Source organism: Squalius cephalus (genome assembly GCF_949319135.1).
Source record: "Squalius cephalus genome assembly, chromosome: 7".
NCBI lineage: Eukaryota > Metazoa > Chordata > Actinopteri > Cypriniformes > Leuciscidae > Squalius > Squalius cephalus.
This window is the reverse complement of record NC_137128.1, coordinates 38,695,819-38,715,810: the sequence shown is the minus strand read 5'-3', so window position 1 is coordinate 38,715,810 and position 19,992 is coordinate 38,695,819. Positions and strand designations below refer to the sequence as shown.

General features: G+C 37.0%; 2 protein-coding genes across 3 annotated transcripts; both read left to right on the top strand.

Moving 5' to 3' along the window:
* Positions 1–55: 55 nt before the first annotated feature.
* acsm3 (acyl-CoA synthetase medium chain family member 3) lies at positions 56–7,793 on the top strand. Of its 2 annotated transcripts, XM_079877230.1 has the most exons (13): positions 56–575; positions 1,387–1,597; positions 2,101–2,308; positions 2,466–2,609; positions 3,248–3,404; positions 4,026–4,105; positions 4,402–4,525; positions 4,685–4,765; positions 6,493–6,594; positions 6,685–6,812; positions 6,894–6,993; positions 7,210–7,329; positions 7,445–7,793. In XM_079877230.1, exons 1-13 carry the CDS (start codon positions 348–350, stop codon positions 7,538–7,540), a joined length of 1,779 nt encoding a protein of 592 aa, XP_079733356.1. In that variant the 5' UTR covers positions 56–347; the 3' UTR covers positions 7,541–7,793. The 2 variants fall into 2 exon arrangements, with proteins under 2 accessions (XP_079733356.1, XP_079733357.1); XM_079877231.1 differs by lacking the exon at positions 7,445–7,793 and having other exon boundaries at positions 6,894–7,032; positions 7,210–7,281.
* A 1,425-nt stretch (positions 7,794–9,218) lies between these two features.
* map6d1 (MAP6 domain containing 1) lies at positions 9,219–19,399 on the top strand. The gene is made up of 3 exons (XM_079876662.1): positions 9,219–10,075; positions 11,762–11,984; positions 18,531–19,399. The coding sequence occupies exons 1-3, from the start codon at positions 9,615–9,617 to the stop codon at positions 18,600–18,602; spliced, it is 756 nt and encodes a 251-aa protein (XP_079732788.1). The 5' UTR covers positions 9,219–9,614; the 3' UTR covers positions 18,603–19,399.
* Positions 19,400–19,992: the final 593 nt, after the last annotated feature.

The window sequence follows — 19,992 nt, the reverse complement described above, 5'->3', positions numbered from 1 at the left end:
TATTTACATCCGGTTAGTCTATGTTTTAAGGCGTTACAAGTGGGACTTTAGTTTTGTAGAAGGTCCTTTCTACTAATCCGAAGAGATTTACTGTCTGTTTTCACGGAGCTGAACTATGTCTGGACAGCTTTCATTGGTTCTGCAGTGCTTCCATTTGTCTTTTCTAGTTTTATAGGACGCACTTTCATTTTTAGAAGTTTATTGCAAAGAACGGGAAGACATTTAAAAGAAACGAAAATAATATAATGGTCCGTGTGAAAGTTTCAGCTGTGTGAGTAATGTCGGCTGGGAGAAACGACCTCAAAGCGTTAATTTTGTAACGTCGAGTCCACAGTTAAAGGCTGATAATGAGTTCGTATGTGCTTTGCAAAACCCTTTTTAAACGCTGTCTGAAATACTCCAACAAAAATGAAATGTATGAGAGAGGTTATTGGCTGCAAATGTGCAGATTCAAAACATCTGCGCCAAAAAACTTCAGCGATTATGAGAGCATGAGACGGGATTACAACATTCAAATTCCTCAGCAGTTTAACTTTGCCAAAGATGTGCTCGAGCAGTGGGAAACAAAAGAAAAGGTAATTTAAGAAATGTATTAGTTCTGCTTCTGGTGTTCTAATTATGTTTTATTTTTACATAATGTGGGGTATTTTGTAGTAATTCGAAAGACTTTGTATATTAAAAAAAGAAAAAAACACTTTTCAGGACGACATTGAAAATACACGAGAGGGAAAAAAAAGACAGGCCAATGAGAAAACAGGCAGTTCTCTACCATTGGCGAGTTTTTCGGGAGGTTTGGGGGAACAATGGGATTGAGAAGATGCCGGAGTACTACTTGAATTTGTTTGCGTTGAATTTACTCAAATGAATAAAGTGGAAATACTTATTGAGAAATAAGTTGAATCAGTGTGTCTGCTTTCTGTCTTTTGACACTGATATACGATTTATGGGACTAAAAGTGAAACAAAACTTTTACTAAAAGTAATGCCACTAGTCATCAGGTCAATTACTAATAATTATTGACGCCCTGGCTTTTATTTTTTCACCCCAAAATGGTCAGTATGGAGCTTGGTTTTGTTAGTTCATTCAAAAATAAAATAAAAATCTGTCAATTTTCTAAACCTCTTGTTGTTCCACATTAATAGATTGATTGATTGAACGAGCACAAAAGGAGCTATTAGGTAGGAATTATCATTTTGTCAATATTTTTGGTGACACTAGTGCAACAGAAACTCATGCACACTGAATTATATAATGTATGTAATAATGTTTGTGGTGACTTAAAAAATATTGTATTGTATTATCCAAGGTCACTTTGAATGTCATACATTTATTTATTTTACAATGCACTTGTTAGAGAGTTTGATGTATTGTTGCTGTATATTACAGAAGGGACAGAGGTCGTCTCTTCCAGCTCTGTGGTGGGTGAATGACAGCGGAGAAGAGGTCAAATGGAGTTTTGAGGAGTTGGGCTTCCACTCAAGAAAACTTGCAAATGTTCTGCATCAGGTGTGCAGTTTGGAAAGAGGGGATCGTGTGTTCCTCATTTTACCCCGAGTCCCTGAGTGGTGGCTGGTTAATGTAGCATGTCTCAGAACAGGTACAGTCTCACAGACCTGCTGAAATAGATTTGTTAGGCATTTGCTGAGAGAGATTTCAATGATTCTTTCACCCTTGTTCTGTTTTCCATTGGTTGGGGTTAAACTGTAATCTACTTTTATTGCTTCACACTGCTGGGGAAATATGCTGGTTTAAAGCAGCTTAAAGTTGAATTGTGTAATGGTAAAAATAAAATAAATAACTAATGGATAAGCTGAAAGCTATTTACATATTATGGCAGACATTTAAATGCCACACTATTTTGCCTAAAATAAATGTTTAAAACATTTTTTAACAAAGTTTTTCTGAATGCTGAATTTAGCCATCAGAATATTATAATATAGGGTTAATTCAGGATAACTGAAACATTTTTTTAGTTTATTTTAAAAAGTGTCCCAATTTACCCTACAGTATGAGTAGGCAGTTCACTACTTAACCTCTTCTCTCTGCTTGTCCTTTCAACACATGGTTTCTATTTCACCATTACCCCATTTCCTCACACAGGTACGGTTCTGATCCCCGGGACCTCTCAGCTCACGGCTCGAGATATCCGCCACCGGCTGCAGTCGTCTGGGGCCAAGTGTGTAATCACTGATGAAACTTTGGCCCCGCTGTTGGACACAGTAGCCTCAGAATGCCCTTCCATCTCCACCAAGCTTCTGCTGTCCCGCAGGGCCATGCATGGCTGGGGCAACCTGACAGAACTCATGGGGTCAGTGGAGAACAAGAGAGGGATATGCATGTACAGGGGGCACTTTAAATTAGTGAAGAAATGACTGAGTGCAAACATATGTGAAAAATGACAAAATAGTGAGACCTTTATAGAGACATTTTTAATGTTATTAGAAGATGTTGTGTTTGCGTTGTAGAAGAGTGTCAGATGATCATGTTTGCGTGGACACCAGGAGTGAGGAGGCCATGACTATCTTCTTCACTAGTGGCACAACCGGCTCTCCAAAAATGACCCAACAAAGCCACTGTAGTTACGGTCTTGGGCTCACGGTGAACGGCAGGTTTGTGACTGACATCATTCCGAGGGTCATTGGACTGAATTCATAATTCATGACAGATCAGCACTGCATTGAGCAGTTAAAAACTTGCACAGTAGCTAAGGATGCATTGCAAGTTTATACAGAATACATATAATAATGTACACTACTGTTCAAAGGTTTGGTGTCAGCAAGATTTTTTTGTCTTGAAAGAGTTTATTTAGCAAAAACGCATTGAATTGATAACTCAAAAAGGGACATTTATAAAGTAAAAAAAGGTTTCATTAAATGTTGTTCTTTTGAACTTTGTTTACCAAAGAATCTTGAAAAAAGGCATTTTGAATATTAAGCAGCACAACTGTTTTCAACATTGATACTAATTAATAATTGTTAATTGAGCAGCAAATCAGCATATTAGAATGATTTCTGAAGGATCATGTGACACTGAGGACTAGAGTAATGATGCTGAAAATTCAGCTTTGCCATCAAAGGAATAAATTACATTTTAAAATATATTCAAATAATATTTTTATTGGTAATAATATTTGACAATATTTAGTTTTTTTCTATATTTTTGATCAAAAACCCCAAACTTTTGAACAGTAGTATATAATGAAATGTAAAGTAAGATCAAATGTATATAAATTGTGTGAATTCTGAAGGTACTGGCTGGATCTGACTGAGCAGGATGTGTTTTGGAACACGTCAGACACGGGTTGGGCCAAGTCGGCGTGGAGCAGCGTGTTTGCTCCGTGGATCCAGGGAGCGTGTGTGTTTGTTCACCACATGCCACGCTTTGAGACAAGTACAGTTCTCAAGGTACAGGAAGATCACAGGTCCATTCTTGACAAGAATGAAAGTTAAGGATCAAGAATTGAATCTTTAAGAAATCTCCCTATCATGTTGTATGAAAATGTTTTATGGAAAACAAAATCACAACACTTAATCTTACGACAGGTTTGGAGTTGGTAAGAATTTTTTTTATTTTTTTATTTTTTGGAAATCTCTTCTGCTCACCAAGGCTGCATTTATTTGATCAAAAATACAGTAAAATGTAATATTGTGAAATATTATTACAATTTAAACGAACAATTTTAATATATTTTAAAGTGTCATTTATTCCTTTGGAAAAGCTGAATTTTCAGCATCATTACTCCAGTCTTCAGTGTCACATGATCCTTCAGAAATCATTCTAATGAACTGATTTGCGCCACAAGAAACATTTATCATTATTATCAACGTTGAAAACAGTTCTGCTTAATATTTTTGTGGAAACCGAGATTAATTATTTTCAGGATTCTTTGATTAATAGAAAGTTCAAAAGTATACATTTCTTACTGACCCCAAACCTTTGAATGGTAGTGATTTATTTACTTTTTTTGCTAGAACACATTCAAGTCAATGAAAGCTTTCTGGTAACACTCATGTTTTCTCTAACAGACTTTGAGCAGCTATCCCATCACCACCTTCTGCACCGCACCAACAGCCTATCGAATGCTTGTACAGGACGACATCTCCAGGTACTGTAACTGAGGTGCTGTGATGTATTTGAATTCAAATGAATTCTCTTTTAGGTCTAAAGTTACAAGTTCTTTATAGACTTCATTTGTTGGTTTTATGATTATCGAGTTTGTATATAGTGTCTGTAAAAGTTTTTTTTTTTTAATTACATGTAAGTTGCAAAAATTTTAAGTGAACTGGCTGTTAAATGACTGAGACCTTAACCTGGACTTGTAACGCTGTCAATCACAGCAGAATGCAGATGAATTTGTCTGGTCCAGGTGTAATCCTCATCTTTGCCTGTGGTTTCTGACAGGTATAAGTTCCATGCTCTTGAGCACTGTCTGTGTGCAGGAGAGCCCATTAACCCAGAGGTGATGTGGAAATGGAAAGAACTCACTGGACTGGACATCTATGAAGGATACGGACAGACTGAGACTGTAAGTAGGATGGGTCCTAAATTAGCATCTGTTTTCATCCATATTATATAGTCATTGATTAATTTACAAAATCCATAATGAACAGAAGGAGAATAAATCTAAGCCTAGCCGTGTGTGCTGTCAAACACAATATAGTCATTCCTCTTTTTTCTCTCCCAGGTTTTAATAGCTGGCACATTCAAAGGCATGAAGATCAAACCAGGATCTTTTGGAAAGGCTTCTCCAGGATATGATGTTCAGGTGCAGTAACAGTCTGCCCAGGGTTTAAACTGGGCAAAATAGTGGTTTAGTTTTATACTTACTGGCTTCATATTAAATTTACTATGAAATCAAAATGGACTATTCTTTTTTTTTTTTATGGAATATTACTAGTCTGGCTATCACCAGACAAAGCTCAATCTTATAAGATTGAACATTGGTCTGGGGACTCTGTATTTTCTACTGCACAAGAGGCGTGATCAACGGGCATAGTTCAAGTGACTCTGTACGCAATTGGATAGTCCTTCATCCAATCAGACCAACGATCCAGGTGACGTACTTTACAGCGAAAACTCCAGGCAGGAAATGTGTCAACAAACGTGTTGGTTTGGAGCATTGATCAGCAGTTTGCAGAAGAAGCAATGGCATCGAGCGTTTTTTGCAGGTTGTGAAAAAAAACATGAAAGTGAGTGGTATTTACACCCACTCGAGCGATTTTTTTGCTAAACTAAAGAAGCCATTGAGCATCGTCAAGAGGTTAAAAGTCATTGGATTGACCGTCGCTTCTCTATCGTCATCATGTTAAACCCGCCAATAGCGCGCCAGGTGGATAAACCAGATCGGGCGGGGTTTACCCAGTCTAGAATATTACAGTATTGATTATAAATGGATTATACGTGCACATCATTATATATTTTTTAATTTGTGTGCCCTCATATTCTTAATAAGCATTAATACGCATTTCACTCCAATATACATCACAATAGTCATGAAAAGACTATCACCACTTCCGTTTCATGCTGAATTTAAAGAGGATCTATTATGCTTTTTCAGCTTCCTTTAGTGTGAAATGTTGCAGTTTGAGGATGAAAAAGGTCTACAAAGTCACTCCAAACAGGTTATTCTCTATATGAAGAGTTCAGATGCAAAAGCCTCTAAGTGCCATCTGAAATTTTCTTCTAGAATGATCATTTTTATCAAGCTCGTATATTTAAGTTCAATAATTTAAATTAAATGGCAATGCAAATTACCTATTAATTGTCATTTAAGTGAAATTACTGAACTTAAATATACAAGCTTTATAAAAATGATCATTCTAGAAGAAAATTTCAGATGGCACTTAGAGGCTTTTGCATCTGAACTCTTCATATATAGTAAGCACTTTCTGAATGCCCTCAAACGCCTCGATTGTAGCCTTGAGTTTTCTTCTGGGAATGTGCACATCACAATATTCCTCTTTTAAATAATTCCCTCCGAAGCCTGGTTGAGTTGCATTAGTAGTGTTGAAACTCGTGGTTAAGGGCCGTGATATTTCTGAAACACTCAAACCAGTTGACCAATCACAACACACCGGTCCAGCCGACCAATCAGAGCACATTATGCTTTTAGAAAGGAGGGACTTCATAGAGACTGGAACTAAACAGAGCATTACTGGCAGACTGGAAGGAGAAGTGCTGCAACAATGTAAGATATGTGAAAATGTCTTTTTTGAAAAACCAAGCGTGAAAACCTATTCTAGTAGACCCCAAAAACAAAATCAAGACTTTAAAAAAGGGCATAATAGGCCCCCTTTAATAATAACTGTAATATTTGCACTGAAATATGATCTAAAACAGCAGATGATAATAATATAAAATGAAAAGACACAATTTTAAAAATGACAGAAAAACAACTGAGATAAGTGTTTTTTTAATAGGTGCTTTTCACTAATAGGATTGGATTGCTTTTCTGTGAGGTGTTCTAGTAATTCTGGACTGCTTTGGTTTAAGGTGATAGATGAAGATGGTTCTGTTGTGCCACAAGGACAAGAGGGAGACCTCGGCATCAGAGTGAAACCAGACAGACCCTTCTCTCTGTTTACAGAGTATACGGTATACATTTTCCTTTTCTCAGCTTATTAGGCTCTGTACTAACAATAAAGCTGTTGAGCTCGAGTTGATTGATCTAAATTCATCCTGTAGGGGGAGCCGGAGCGCACGGCTGAATGTTTCCGTGGCGATTTCTACCTGACAGGTGACAGGGGAATGATGGATGAAGAAGGATACCTGTGGTTCATTGGCAGAGCTGATGATGTCATCCTGTCCGCAGGGTATGAATTCTGCTTTGATCATGATGATGATGATGATGTCAGGTTTTGTAATCTGACATCTATGGAGTGTGTGTGTTTTAGTTACCGCATTGGTCCATTTGAGGTGGAAAACGCTCTGATAGAGCATCCAGCTGTAGCAGAATCTGCTGTGGTCAGCAGCCCTGATCCGGTTCGAGGAGAGGTAGTGCAATGCATTCTGGGATTTCCTTCTCAGTAAAGGGTACATGCAGTGTGACCTTAGAATTGGGCAAAACTTTACGGAACTTGAAGGCAGCACTACGCCTTAAAATGGTGTCTAAGTAGGCAGCTCAATTAATCTTCTATTTAGTTTAAGTAAAATTGTAATTATTACACACATGGAATACAACATGTAAATTGCATTGATTTCATGTTTCAGGTGGTGAAGGCTTTTGTAGTGCTGACAGCAGATTTTAAATTTAGAGACCATAAGGAACTGATCCAGGAACTGCAAACTCATGTGAAGACCGTAACGGCTCCTTATAAATATCCACGCAAGGTAACTTACAAATAGAGTTCAGTGCTTACTAATTTAATTCTTTTAATTTATTCAATTTTAAAGGTATATTTTGTTCCAACTTTCAAATGTTTAAAAACTTTTTTTCTTTTGTCAGATTGAGTTTGTGGATCATCTGCCCAAGACAGTAAGCGGGAAAATAAGACGAGTGGAGTTAAGAAAGAAGGAATGGGGGCAGAAAACTAAAAGCTAAAACTGGATATGAGAAAACAAGTTTCTGTTCAAATCACATTCCACCTCAGACAGTTCAGTCTGATAAATTGATCCACAAACCTGTAGTCCTTCAGCTCACCTGCAAGTGGCAGCATTTCATTACAATGAAGTTGCAGAACTCATTTCTAATTTCATGCCATATACAATTTAATAGGTTTTAATGATTCTACCTCATGTTTAAGTAACTCAAAATGTACAAGCTTTGCCATTAAAAAATACTCTCTTTTAATCTTAAATTGTAGATTATATTCTGCATATGCAAAATGTAAATATATATATATATATATATATATATTTTTTTTTTTACATAATTGTAAGCATTTATATAATTAAAAGCCCCTTTTGAATGAATGAATAAAATAGTTTTTGGGTGACTTTATGTTAGACAAATCATGTTTCTTCCAAACACAGAGTGCGCCTTTATTCCTCAATACCATGATGTCATGTGACTGATGACAGATGGCAGACACAAATCTGATCTTTGCTGAATGATGAGAGTGTTTTATGGTTATGAAGATTTCTGAATTTGTGGAAATTTTACCCTACAGAGGAATGCAGTGACTTATCAGATGACAAATCTGTTGGTAAATGAGTTTTGACCACTATGACTTCTGAAAAAATAACGCCCACAAAAAAAATAAAAATAGCACCCACAGTTTATGAAAAATAAAAGGCAACATTTTTCAAACTGCTAAAACCTAAACTAGCCGAGCTGTGAATTGCCCACACTGGTTATTCAAAGAGCATAGAGTGAGGAATGTAGTGGCGCAGGCGCAGCACTCTCACTGACAGCAGTAATGATGCTTGAGTAATTGACCTGTTAATGGGACTTATGCTTATCGGGTGGAAAAACAGAGCCATAGACTTTATTACTGAAATATCAAGCCAAAATATGCCAGAAATCAACACATTCAACTGCTTCCTGGCGTATGTCATTAAATCTGAGTTTGGATGTTTGTTTTGACAGCCTGAAGGATGTCAGGCTGAAACAGCAGTTGTTTGTGTATCTCAGAGAGATGTGTTTGTGGATGAATCTGTCAGATTTGGTTTGCAGCAACTGATTTGAATTGCTCAAACAGCAAACTGACTGTCAAAACCTGTGAGCTGCTTACCTGTCCGTACAAAAAAAATACCGTGGCTGTACCTTCAATGGTACCAAATGGTAATATGGGTATGTTGGTATGCAGTGGGTTCCAGGTTTGAGACCTCTAGTGAAGAAAAATAAATAAATTATATATATATATATGGGTTACAATGTAATTATACATTTAAAAACTGAATTACAAGTACTTACTATAGGGTTAGGTTTAGGGTTAATTGCGTGTAATTATGCATAATTTGTTGTTATTAGTAACTAGTCACCGTTTTAATCTCCTTTTTGCCACCAGTTCATGTTAAATGGTTCTGCGGTGTGACAAGTTATTTGTCAAAACTAAAAATACTCCATAAAGTCTCTAAATGAATTTGAGCTCATGCATATTAACTTTAAAAGAATTAGGTTTTTAGAATTTTAAAATGGTTTTAGACGGAGTAGAAATGCCTACTACATGCCTACTTTCTCTGGAGGCCTAAACGTGTAGTCGACATGCCTACTTCAGAGAAAGTTACCATGGTAATATATCTAGAGAAAATTATAGTAGGCTAACCTACTTTTAGTCAGTGTCGACAGCATTTCTGTACATCAGTTGCTATCTGAGTCCGCTGCACGCGCCGAGGATGCTCAGAAAAGCTGTCTAGGTAGAAGGAAGCGCACTACAGGTTTTGATTAAAAGAGGGTTTTAGGGCATTAAGTTGAGCTTTGTCAGGGAAAACAGCAGTGAGGTGCGCACGGGTCACCGACTCGGATCTTTATGGATTATTATTTTTTCTGCATCAACTGCAAATCACGTGAGATGAATGTGCAATGACAGTGTCCCGACACCGAACGGTCTCGCGCAGTTCTCGAGGAACGGACACGCGCTCACATACCTTCATGTAATCTAGCGCATCATCGCATTTTTTTCCCCCTGTGTTTTCTTTCTTTTTATTTTGCTTTTTTGGTTTATTTAATAGCAATGGCTTGGCCGTGTATCAGCAGAGTCTGTTGCTTGGCTCGCTTCTGGAACCAGTTCGATAAATCGGATTTGTCGGTTCCGCTAACGATTCAGAACTACTCGGACATCGCGGAGCATGAGGTGCGATCCGTCACCAAACTCGTTTCCACGGAGCAGGCACCGAGCGTCGACTTCGTAACGCCGGATCACGCTGCTGGAGTCCGGCGGCCACACCGGGGACGGACCGAACCGAGTTATAAACCCCGCGAGGACTACCATCCCTCGAGTGTGCCTTTCCCGAGCATCACCCAGTATAAACAGGATTACAAACCCTGGCCCATCCCGAAAAAGGACAACTTTCCCTGGATTAGTAACGGAGGGAAAGCTTTGACGGACAGCCCGGTGAACGGTTACTCTGACGGGGCGGAGAGACAGGAGCGGGGCGGCCGGCAGAGAGGAGGAGATCAGATCAGCTCATACAGGTACTGATGTTCCTGCTGTTCTTCAGCACATCTCATTCACTGCAACACACTCACACTTCTCAACAGTTAGTTATTATCAGAATCATGAGTAAATCGATTTTACTGATGGGAGTTTATTTTATTTTAGCCTATACTTATACACATCACATAGGCTAGATAAAAAATTCCCAATAATAATATATATTTTTTTATTTTAGCCTATGTACTCAGTAAAAAAAATCAAAGACAAAAAAATCCATAGTAATATGGACAATCTTTACTCTATTTTATGCACCAAATAGACTACTCTTAAATAAAGTGTAATAATAATAACAACAACAAAATCTTTATTTTGTATGACAGATAAAATGTGGTATCTCTGAGATATGTCCACTATAATGCACAGAAATAAATTGCTGGGGAATATATTTGCCTGATAGATTTCATTGATTTATTGTGCAGAGAAAAGTGTCCTTTCTTTGAAGATAGTTTGCTGTGGTGCTGTAAAGGGACTCGAGTAGTTGTAATGGTTGTGCATTGCAGTGATTTTCAGACAGTGTGATCACTGTCATGCATATTTCATCTGATGGCTCATGAAAGACCTAAAATAATCACATAAAACAGTTATTTAATGAGAACAGAATGAATTATGAACAGTCCTGTGTGTTCATCAGCCTTTGGTTTCTAAAGGATGTGATCATATAAAACCTATACTTCCAGTCATTATTCACCCAAACATTTCATAGATTCTCTAAATTTTGTTTCCCTTCTAAATTTCTGAATAGGAATGTAGAGATACGGATAGTGAGCATCATTTTTCATACAGGTTATGCTTAAGTAAATCTATGGTGGGTAAAGTTACTTTTAAAAAGTAACTAATTGTGTTTCTGAGTTACTTATTATGTAAAGTAATTTGTTGTTACTTTTTCTCTTCTGGGCTAGGCTTGCTTGTTTTTTTAATAACCAAAAAGTTCTATTTTTGGCAAATGTAAAGCCTCAGACTGAAGGAAATGCAAATGCATGCCAGTAGAGAGCACAGGTCATATAAACATTTCAGCTGCGCCACCATTCTAGATCGCAGGACAAGAAAGTTTAAAACCGTTACTTCAGCAAAAAAAAAACAAAGCACAAATGTGATGCTTGTCTAAAGTAATTTTTGCTTATTAGTATGTTTGAATTTGATCATCAAAGGTCAGCAGCAAAGACATTGCTTAATAAATTGAGATTAAATACATAAAGTATATTTGTGTTATTTAACATTTAATTATTGTATGTTTGCAGTATTTTCTGATTTTGCATTTTCACCGTTATCGTTCTTTTGGAGGAATACCGAATCTGTTTCTTTAGTCTAGAACGAATAACCATCATGTTCACACAGCGCACACAACACCTTTGCCTTTCACTCCCGATTTCTCTCAACAAGGGGACAGGAGAGCTGTCAGTGTATACGTGGGGGGAAAAAGTAATTCAGATATTTTGTTGTAAATGTAATAGTAATGAGTTACTTTACTAGTTACTGGGAAAAGTAATCTGATTACGTAAAGTGCGTTACTTGTAATGGTGGGCACCTGTTGCTCTCATGCCTGAGTTTAACTCAGCCCGACATCTGCTGTTCTTCACTGCAGATCCTCAGGGCTCCCTCTCTGTTTTTGCCTGTCTGTCTTTTTCTGTCCCTGTCTGATACATTTTATCTTTCTCTGGAATCAGACAGGAGTACCAGCCTTGGTCTGGAGCCCGGCCGCCAAAGCCTGGCCACAAACGGCCCACCTTCCTGGGCACAGGTGCTGACAAGCCCCCGGCGGAGACCAGCTACCAGGCCGCCTTCAGCACGGACACACACAGACACACGGACGGGGTACAGGAGACCAGCACACACGGTCTGTCAGAGAGAGCACACACACACAGGACAGAGATCAGCATGAAACCAGAGGTGAGTGTGAGGACAGATCAGAGGAGACGTGGGGAGAAGAGGAGGAGTTCAAATCTGACAGCCGCTGATGTGACAGAAACTTTCAGACCATGCTCAGCAGAATGAGAATGAACTGCTTCTGTGATATAATCAGCAGGAGATCAGTGTGGAAAACCAAGTTCAGACACAAAAAATAACAGTTTTATCAAGAAGAGAAATTTCTCTCTCTCTCCCTCTCTAAAAAAAAAAATTATATATATATATATATATATATATTTTTTTTTTAGAAATTAATAATTCAGCAAGTATACATTAAATCGATCACAAGTGACAGTATAGATTTAAATGACCAACAAACAAAAATTTAAATAAACATTATGTTTCAAATAGGGCTGTCAAAAGATTAATCGCGATTAATCGCATCCAAAATAAAAGTTTGTTTTTAATAATATATGTGTGTGTACTGTCTGTGTATAATTAAATTTGTATATATAAATACACACACATGCATGTATATATTTAAGAAAAATGTGTTATTTATATATAAAAAAAATTATATTTATATATAATATAAACTATATAAATATATATACAGTATATGTATGCAAATATTTCTTAAATATATACATGCATGTGTGTGTATTTATATATACAAAATAATTATACACAGTACACACACATATATTATGTAAACACAAACTTTTATTTTGGATGCGATTAATCGCGATTAATCTTTTGACAGCCCTAGTTTCAAACTTTATATTTATCAAAGTATCCTGAAAAAAAAAAAATCACTGTTTCCACAAAAATATGAAGAAGCACAATGTTATCAACATTGATAACAAGAAATGTTTCTTGAGCAGCAAATCAGCATATTACAATGATTTCTGAAGGATCATGTGACACTGAAGACTGGAGTAATGATGCTGGAAATTCAGCTTTGCATAACAGGAAAAAAATGAAATGGAAGCCTACAGGGTAAAAGTATGGGACAGTTTTAGCAGAAATATGCAAATGTTATAGTTGTGAAAGCATTTGCATGAATTACTCACATTTGATATTTGAGCTGTAAAGTTGACATAATCCTTTTGAAGTGGTTTTACTTTTCTAGGCAAATGAACTTGTGGCCATAACCTATGTAATTGACAAATGAAAATGACTTTCTGTGGTAATCATCAGCATTTAAATCATATTTAACCCATAATTATGTAAGCAGAGATGTTGATTTGCGTAACCTTTTAGGTTAATCTGCTAAATCAAGCCTAATATGCAATTAAATTATTATTATTTTTAACACTGATCCCTTTCTGGGACAAATGAGAGTTTTAGGTCAGTCCAGCTGATCTGGTAGAAGCGCTGATTCACTGGAGTTATGTAATCGGTGACCCGCTCCTGTGTCCCGTTATGTGAATCTAGTCTGAGCGCTACCTGTCAATAATGATCCAAACTAACTGAAACAGCTGAAGCTTTTGCACATCAGAGGTCTTCAACCCTGCTCATGGAGACCCACTGTCCAGCAAAAGAGCAGGATTGAGACCTCTGCAGTAAAGAATGCACTAATTAGGGTTCATCATTTAGTCCTAATTACTCTCAGGGTAACCCATGCATGCTGTCAGACCTCACGCATGACCAGTGAGGAAAGAAACACAATGCCAGGAGTCTGAGGCTGATCTATGAGAATTTGTGAAGCATTTGTGCTCCTGGTCTCTGTGATTGAGTTGTAACTTTTCCCTTCATAACCTCTGCACTGCTCCATTTGTCAAGTTGTCATATAGATCCACTAGTCTGATGGTTTTTTTTTTATGATGGTTGTACGGGTCTGATATCCCTCTATGACTGTAGTTGGATCTCTATGAGAGATTTTAACATACAATTGTGAGAACGCTGATAATGTTGAACATACAGCTGCTGGATCATACTGTGAGGCTGATAAGCTTACATTGTGTGGGTTATGTGTATGTGTAACCGTACTGATAGAGTCTAGTCCACTGGAGACTTGCGTGACTGAGCCAGCTGGCATTATTTAAGCTGTCCCAAGGGTTTAACTCAGACACAGCTCGTCCTGCCCTCCCAATCTCCCTCCAGATGATGCATCTAATTTAACTGCAAAAGGCAGACTGACCGTCCACTGTTCTTAAACACTTATTGGAGAGACAAAACCAGATGATCATTCTTAATTCTTTAAGTGGCAATTATTTCATTATTGTTTTCTGTAAGACCATCAGTTTATTATGGAAGATAATTTCTGCCGACTTTTTATCTCACAATTCAGACTTTTTTTCTCGCAATTGCGAGTTTATATCTCAGTTCTGAGAAAAAAGTCAGAATAGCAGGATATAAATTTGCAATTGTGAGAAAAATTGAGAGTTTGAGAGTATGACTTCTCTCTCAGAATTATGATATAAAGTAGCAACTGCAAGTTATAAAGTCAGAATTGCGATATATAAACTCAGAATTGTGAGATAAAAAGTCGCAATCACCTTTTTAGAGGCCGTTTACACGACACTGTGTTCAACTAAAAACTGAAAACTTTTTATGCGTTTTGGCCGTTCATTTACACGACAGCTGCGTTTTGGTGGCCTGAAAACCAAGCGGCAACCTTCCGGTCTCTCTCTTGAATCCAACATGGAAGTGACTTAAACTGCAATTCATCGACTGACTGCTAGAGACAGGCTCCAAAAGAGAGTTAATCCCATAAAATCCCTTTCGATGCAGCCTTAGGTAGTGTTCTAAGTAGTTTAGAACGCAAATTTATTTCGTCTTCTTCCTCGTCGAATTTCTGTCGCTCTACATACGTCATCTGGTATAATTGAAACGATTGGCTATGAGCTATGTACAGGCGCATTTGATAGACATTCGTAGCGCCCAATAAACAACTCTGGGCATTCGTAAACCACGCCTCAAATACGAGAAAATGAACATGTGGTTCCCAGACCACGTCTCAAAGAGGTCTGAAGTTAGCCAGGCTAAATATGCCCAACTTTACAGCAGAAAAAAAAACAAAAAGTGGTTTTGGTCTATATAGCTAATTTTGCCTTTCATGACAATTGTGAGGGGGGTACATTTTTTTTATAACTCATCCGTTTAAATTATATTAATGCTTAAAGTTCGTGCATAATTAAGGGCGTGGTCACTTGAGTGACAGGGGCCGTTTGTCTGCTGTCAGTTAGCCGTCACGTCACCTCAACTAATCCCGCCTTTTTGCCCATTTTCGTTTATCCGGGAGTGACGCGCTACCAAGATGGCGACGGCCTGCTCTGCCTACTTTGGGCTTCAAAAAATGCTCTTCAGAAACCTATGGGTGACGTCACGGACACTACATCCATATTTTTTTACAGTCTATGCTGAAAACGCAAACTTTTGAAAACGGGTTTCAAAGTGAAAGTTTTAGAAAACAATACCGTTATTGCGTAAACTACAGAAATGCGAATGTGTGAAAACGGTAATGTCACGCGCATGTAAAGTGACATCGGCATCTACTGGCCTGGCATGAATAATACAGCGTTTTAAATGTTTTCGTGGATCCGTTTGAACGGGATCGTTTTGACAACATTGTCGTCTGTACAAAAAAAAAAAGCAAAGGGAAAAACGTTTCTGTTTTTAGTACATCGTTGTCGTGTGAACATACTCTCATTTGTATTCCCTGGATGAAACAAGTTTCCATAGTTTATTACAAGCTTCATGAAACCAAGGAAATTTGATCATATTCTGTTTGCTATTGAAAATGATTAATAGATTTATAAAGCACATTTTAGTTGTCTCACTGATGGGGCCGTTTACACGACACTGGTTTCAACTAAAAACGTTTTGGCTGTTCATTTACACGAAAACACTGTTTTGGGGGGCCTGAAAACACAAACTTTTGTAAACAGGTTTCAAAGTGCTATCGTCTCCATGTAAACAACAAAAACGTGAATTTGTGAAAACGGTGACGTCATGCGCATGCGTATATTTGTTCAGCCTATAGGAGTTTTTCATTACAAAGTGACATCGACATCTACTGGCCTGGCAGCAAAATACAGCGTTTTTTTTTTTTTTTTAGTACATCATTGTCGTGTAAATGTACCCTAAATGAGGTCATGGATCACTCCGCTGATGAATTGAGTTGGTTTAGCTGTGTTAAATAAAACGATTCAAAATCTGCAGGGTTCCAGGAGCAAGACTTTGAGAAACACTGTTGTAGAGATCAAACCTGCACAGGTTTCACAGTGAATAAATCCCAGGGTTTCATAAGTTGTCATGTAACCTTAAATGACAGTTAAACAGATTATATAAGCTTTTAAGTTGACATCAGTTTCCCATACGACAGCACTCTGTCCCTGATGGTCAGCAGCCTATGTCAGATGACAGACAGAAGTGGGCCATGTTCAAAGTGGAATATTACTGTACTGTATACTGCATACTATATTTTAAATGTCATTTATTCCCGTGATGGCAATCTGAGTTTTCATCATCATTACTTCAGTGTCACACGATCCTTCAGAAATCATCCTAATATGCTGATTTGCTGCTCATGAAACATTTATTATCAATGCTGAAAAGAGTTGTACTGGTTAATATTTTTGTTGAAACCTTGATACTTTTTTAAAAAATTCTTTGAATAGATACTTCAAAAGAACAGCATTTATTCAAAATCGCAATCTTTTGAAACATTTTAAATGTCTTTATAAATGTCACTTCAGATCAATTTAATGTCTTTTCTGAATAAAATAATTTCTTTGAAAAAAATAAAAATAATAATACCGACCCAAACCTTTTGAACTGTTGTGCATATAGTACTTTGCAAAAGTCTTTCCAAACAAGCCCTCTTATCATTTCAGAAATATTTTTTACATTTGTTGGCAGTCTCAATGGCCAAATTTGCATACTGTGGATGCAATATTAAGGTGCGTTCAAGCCATGTCATAATTACCGTAACAATTCTGGACTGTAAAAACTAAAAGCCTTTACGTGCTTGTAGAAGATGTACGCAAGTACAATGTGTAAAAAAAACTAATTGTATGTACCACCTGGCCACTGCAGATTTAAGATGTGTTCGACTTGAAGCGGCAATTTATGGTAATTCCGACATGACGTGAACGCAGCATTATTAATTCATAAAGCATTTCCAGCAATAATAGGTAGTATGCCATTCTGAAGACCTGAGGGATGAACAGTGTCTGCTGCTTTAAGCGAGTCTGTGGCTGAGGGTGTCGAGTTCTTATTCTAGAAACGCTAAACAGTGTGAGAGAGTGTGTGTGAAAGAGAACAAGATTTAGTAGATGATAAATCTAATTTTCACCTCACTGCTTGGCTTCTCATATAGCAAACTCTTATTAGATGTCAGAGAGAGAGAGAGAGAGAGAGAGAGAGAGAGAACAAGGCAAAGAACAAAGAACAAAAGATGGAGGCAGGGTGGAGGGAGATACTATAATGTGTGACTTGGACGAGCACATCCCAAATTATAGTACTTAAATATTATGCTAAAGTTGCCCAAATTGTGCTCTATTTTTAGTGGATTTTTGAAGTGTGCATACATCTTAGGCTAATATGTCCTACAACACCTTGTGCTGCAGAAGAGGAGGGGAGTATTCCATGATCTTATGTTTTTTTCCCCAACTACTTACATTTTAGATAAAAATTGTAAATGTAAATTCAGGCTTGGCCTGGTAAGTGACATATCAGAGCAGCAAATAAAAATAAATAAAAAAATGACACAGTGCAACTGTTTTCAACATTGATAAGTAATGTTTCTTAAGCACCGAGAATCTGAAGGATCATGTGAAAAATTCAGGATGCAGAAAATTCAGCTCTTCTATCACACCAATAAATTACAGTTTAAAATATTTTAAAACAGAAAATGGTTATTTTAAATGGTATTAATACTTAAGCAATTTTACTTTTGTTTTTAATGTATTTTTGATCACAGCTTTGGTGAACATAAGAAAGTGTTAATTACTCACACTCATGTCGTTCCAAACCAGTAAGTCTTTTGTTCATCTTCGTAAGATCGTTTTGATGAAATCTGAGACCTTTCAGCCGTCTCCATTGACAGCTACGCAATGACCATTTTGACATTTCAAAAGTTAATAAAGAGATCATAAAACTGAGTGTTTTAGTCAAAATTTTCTGAAGACTCGATCGCTATATATGATGAACAGATTGAATTTAGGCTCTTATTCATATATAAACATTCATCAACTCACACATCAGTTGTGGTAAACCGAAGCTCAAGCAAGTTCGCTTGGCTTACGAGAACCAATGAGGTTCATTCTCACGTGTTACGCAGCATGTTTGAGCTTTAGCAAGAACCAATGAGGTTCGTTCTCGCGCGTCAGGCAGGTTCGGATTGGCTTCTGTTTATGTCCTCAATGTTTATGTCAATAAAAGCATAAATTCGATCGAGTGTGGTGGAGGGTGAGTAATTAATGACAGAATATTCATTTTTGGGTGAACTATTCCTTTAAATGATTTTACCAACCTCAAAACTTTGAATGGTATTTATTAACTTCTTTTCTTTTTTTTTTAAACAGATTTTGACCTTCTTTTTTTTTTAATGATTTTAACAAAAATGTTTTTGTGTAACAGGAGCCGAAGACTAAACTGTCACCAAATCCATCTGCTGTCTTTCAAAGCAAATCCAGGATCTTCAACATATGATCCATCAAGCTCCCCACACTCACATCTGATTCAGCCTTTCACTAGAAGAGAAGACCATTTTGAAAAAGAAATGTCTAAAGAGACACCTGAATGTTATTCTGAGAGACTAGGATAATCAGAGGAAGAAAATGCCTAAGGATGAATAGAAACTGTTTCAAAGCAAGAGCTTGTGAAGAGCAAAATCAGTCAAACTAAATCATTCCACTGAGGAAATTACAGAACTAGAGGATTTTTGCTGGAAATTTACACAATGTAAAATCTATGCAAGAGAATGTATGCTTCAAATGTCAACCATCTACTTGAATGATATGTTTGTAAGACGGATCAGGTTTAAGAGAAATAGAGAAAGAGTGTATGAGTGTGAGAAAGTTAAGGCCTCAAATTCTGCTGAGCTCACCCTGTCCCTGCTGAATGAATATCTGCATGTTTCGTAATAGTTTTATGAGGCGATTGAATATGCACAATTAGAAATGTTTTAAAAGAAAAATGTAATCTAGTAACTCTGTGTCTGGATGTGTGTGTGTATCCTGTACGAGCCTTGTTAATAGCATTATTTTGTATATAGTGATGATGTTGGTCTGCCTTTATCGATCTGTTAATGTCTGCCTGAGGACGCCTGGTATTTCCAATCACCCCTTTCTTGCTCCAGACTCACTAACCCTTTATGAAACGCACATAAAGACTAACATTAAGAATATTTCACTGATTTCTGGGTTGTCCAAGTTTTTTTTGTAAATTTGGTTTAGAGATAAATGGGGAAAATAAGGCAAATCTGTTTAAATAAAAATGACATTCTTAAAATTCTCTTCCACATTATTTGGCTGATTCACATCTTACAAATATTTATGATTAAAAAACACCTCACATGTTCTTGTAACTAACACATTTATTGCAATAAATAAACTGGGGGGGGGGGGGGGGGGGGGGGAGACTGCAATGATACACCTGCACCTTTTGACCAATGAATTTTCATGACTTTTGACAAGTCACTCAAAATTATTATAAAACTCGCTCTTTAAAGAGCAATTCAGAGCAAAAGGAAAGTGCTGAGCATGACTATTTACAAGAGACATTTCCATGTATTTATATTATTTATAGAAATTGAATTGATTAAGGGTAATTTAGAGCCAATTAAATATTTAAATCCTGAGCATAACTATTTACAAGAGACATTTTCATGTCTATTAAATAGACTAAAACTCTCTCTAAAGCAGCACAAAAATGGTATCACTAAGTTTATTCTATTCTATACTATTAAATAGTTGCTTATTAGCAGGCATATTACTTGGATAGTGGCTGTTTATTAGTACTTATAAAGCACATATTAAAGGAGAACTCCGGTCAATTTTAACATTGAGCTCATTTTTTTGTCAATTTGGAGTGCTGTCAA

Bases quoted from the DNA above. Each gene is read 5' to 3' on its own strand.
- acsm3 (XM_079877230.1), top strand. From the start codon at position 348: ATGAGTTCGTATGTGCTTTGCAAAACCCTTTTTAAACGCTGTCTGAAA. The intron at 3,405-4,025 runs GTACAGGAAGAT...TTTCTCTAACAG, and splicing joins AGACAAGTACAGTTCTCAAG to ACTTTGAGCAGCTATCCCAT. The intron at 6,994-7,209 runs GTAGTGCAATGC...TTCATGTTTCAG, and splicing joins CTGATCCGGTTCGAGGAGAG to GTGGTGAAGGCTTTTGTAGT.
- map6d1 (XM_079876662.1), top strand. From the start codon at position 9,615: ATGGCTTGGCCGTGTATCAGCAGAGTCTGTTGCTTGGCTCGCTTCTGG. The intron at 10,076-11,761 runs GTACTGATGTTC...CTCTGGAATCAG, and splicing joins GATCAGATCAGCTCATACAG to ACAGGAGTACCAGCCTTGGT. The intron at 11,985-18,530 runs GTGAGTGTGAGG...TTTGTGTAACAG, and splicing joins AGATCAGCATGAAACCAGAG to GAGCCGAAGACTAAACTGTC.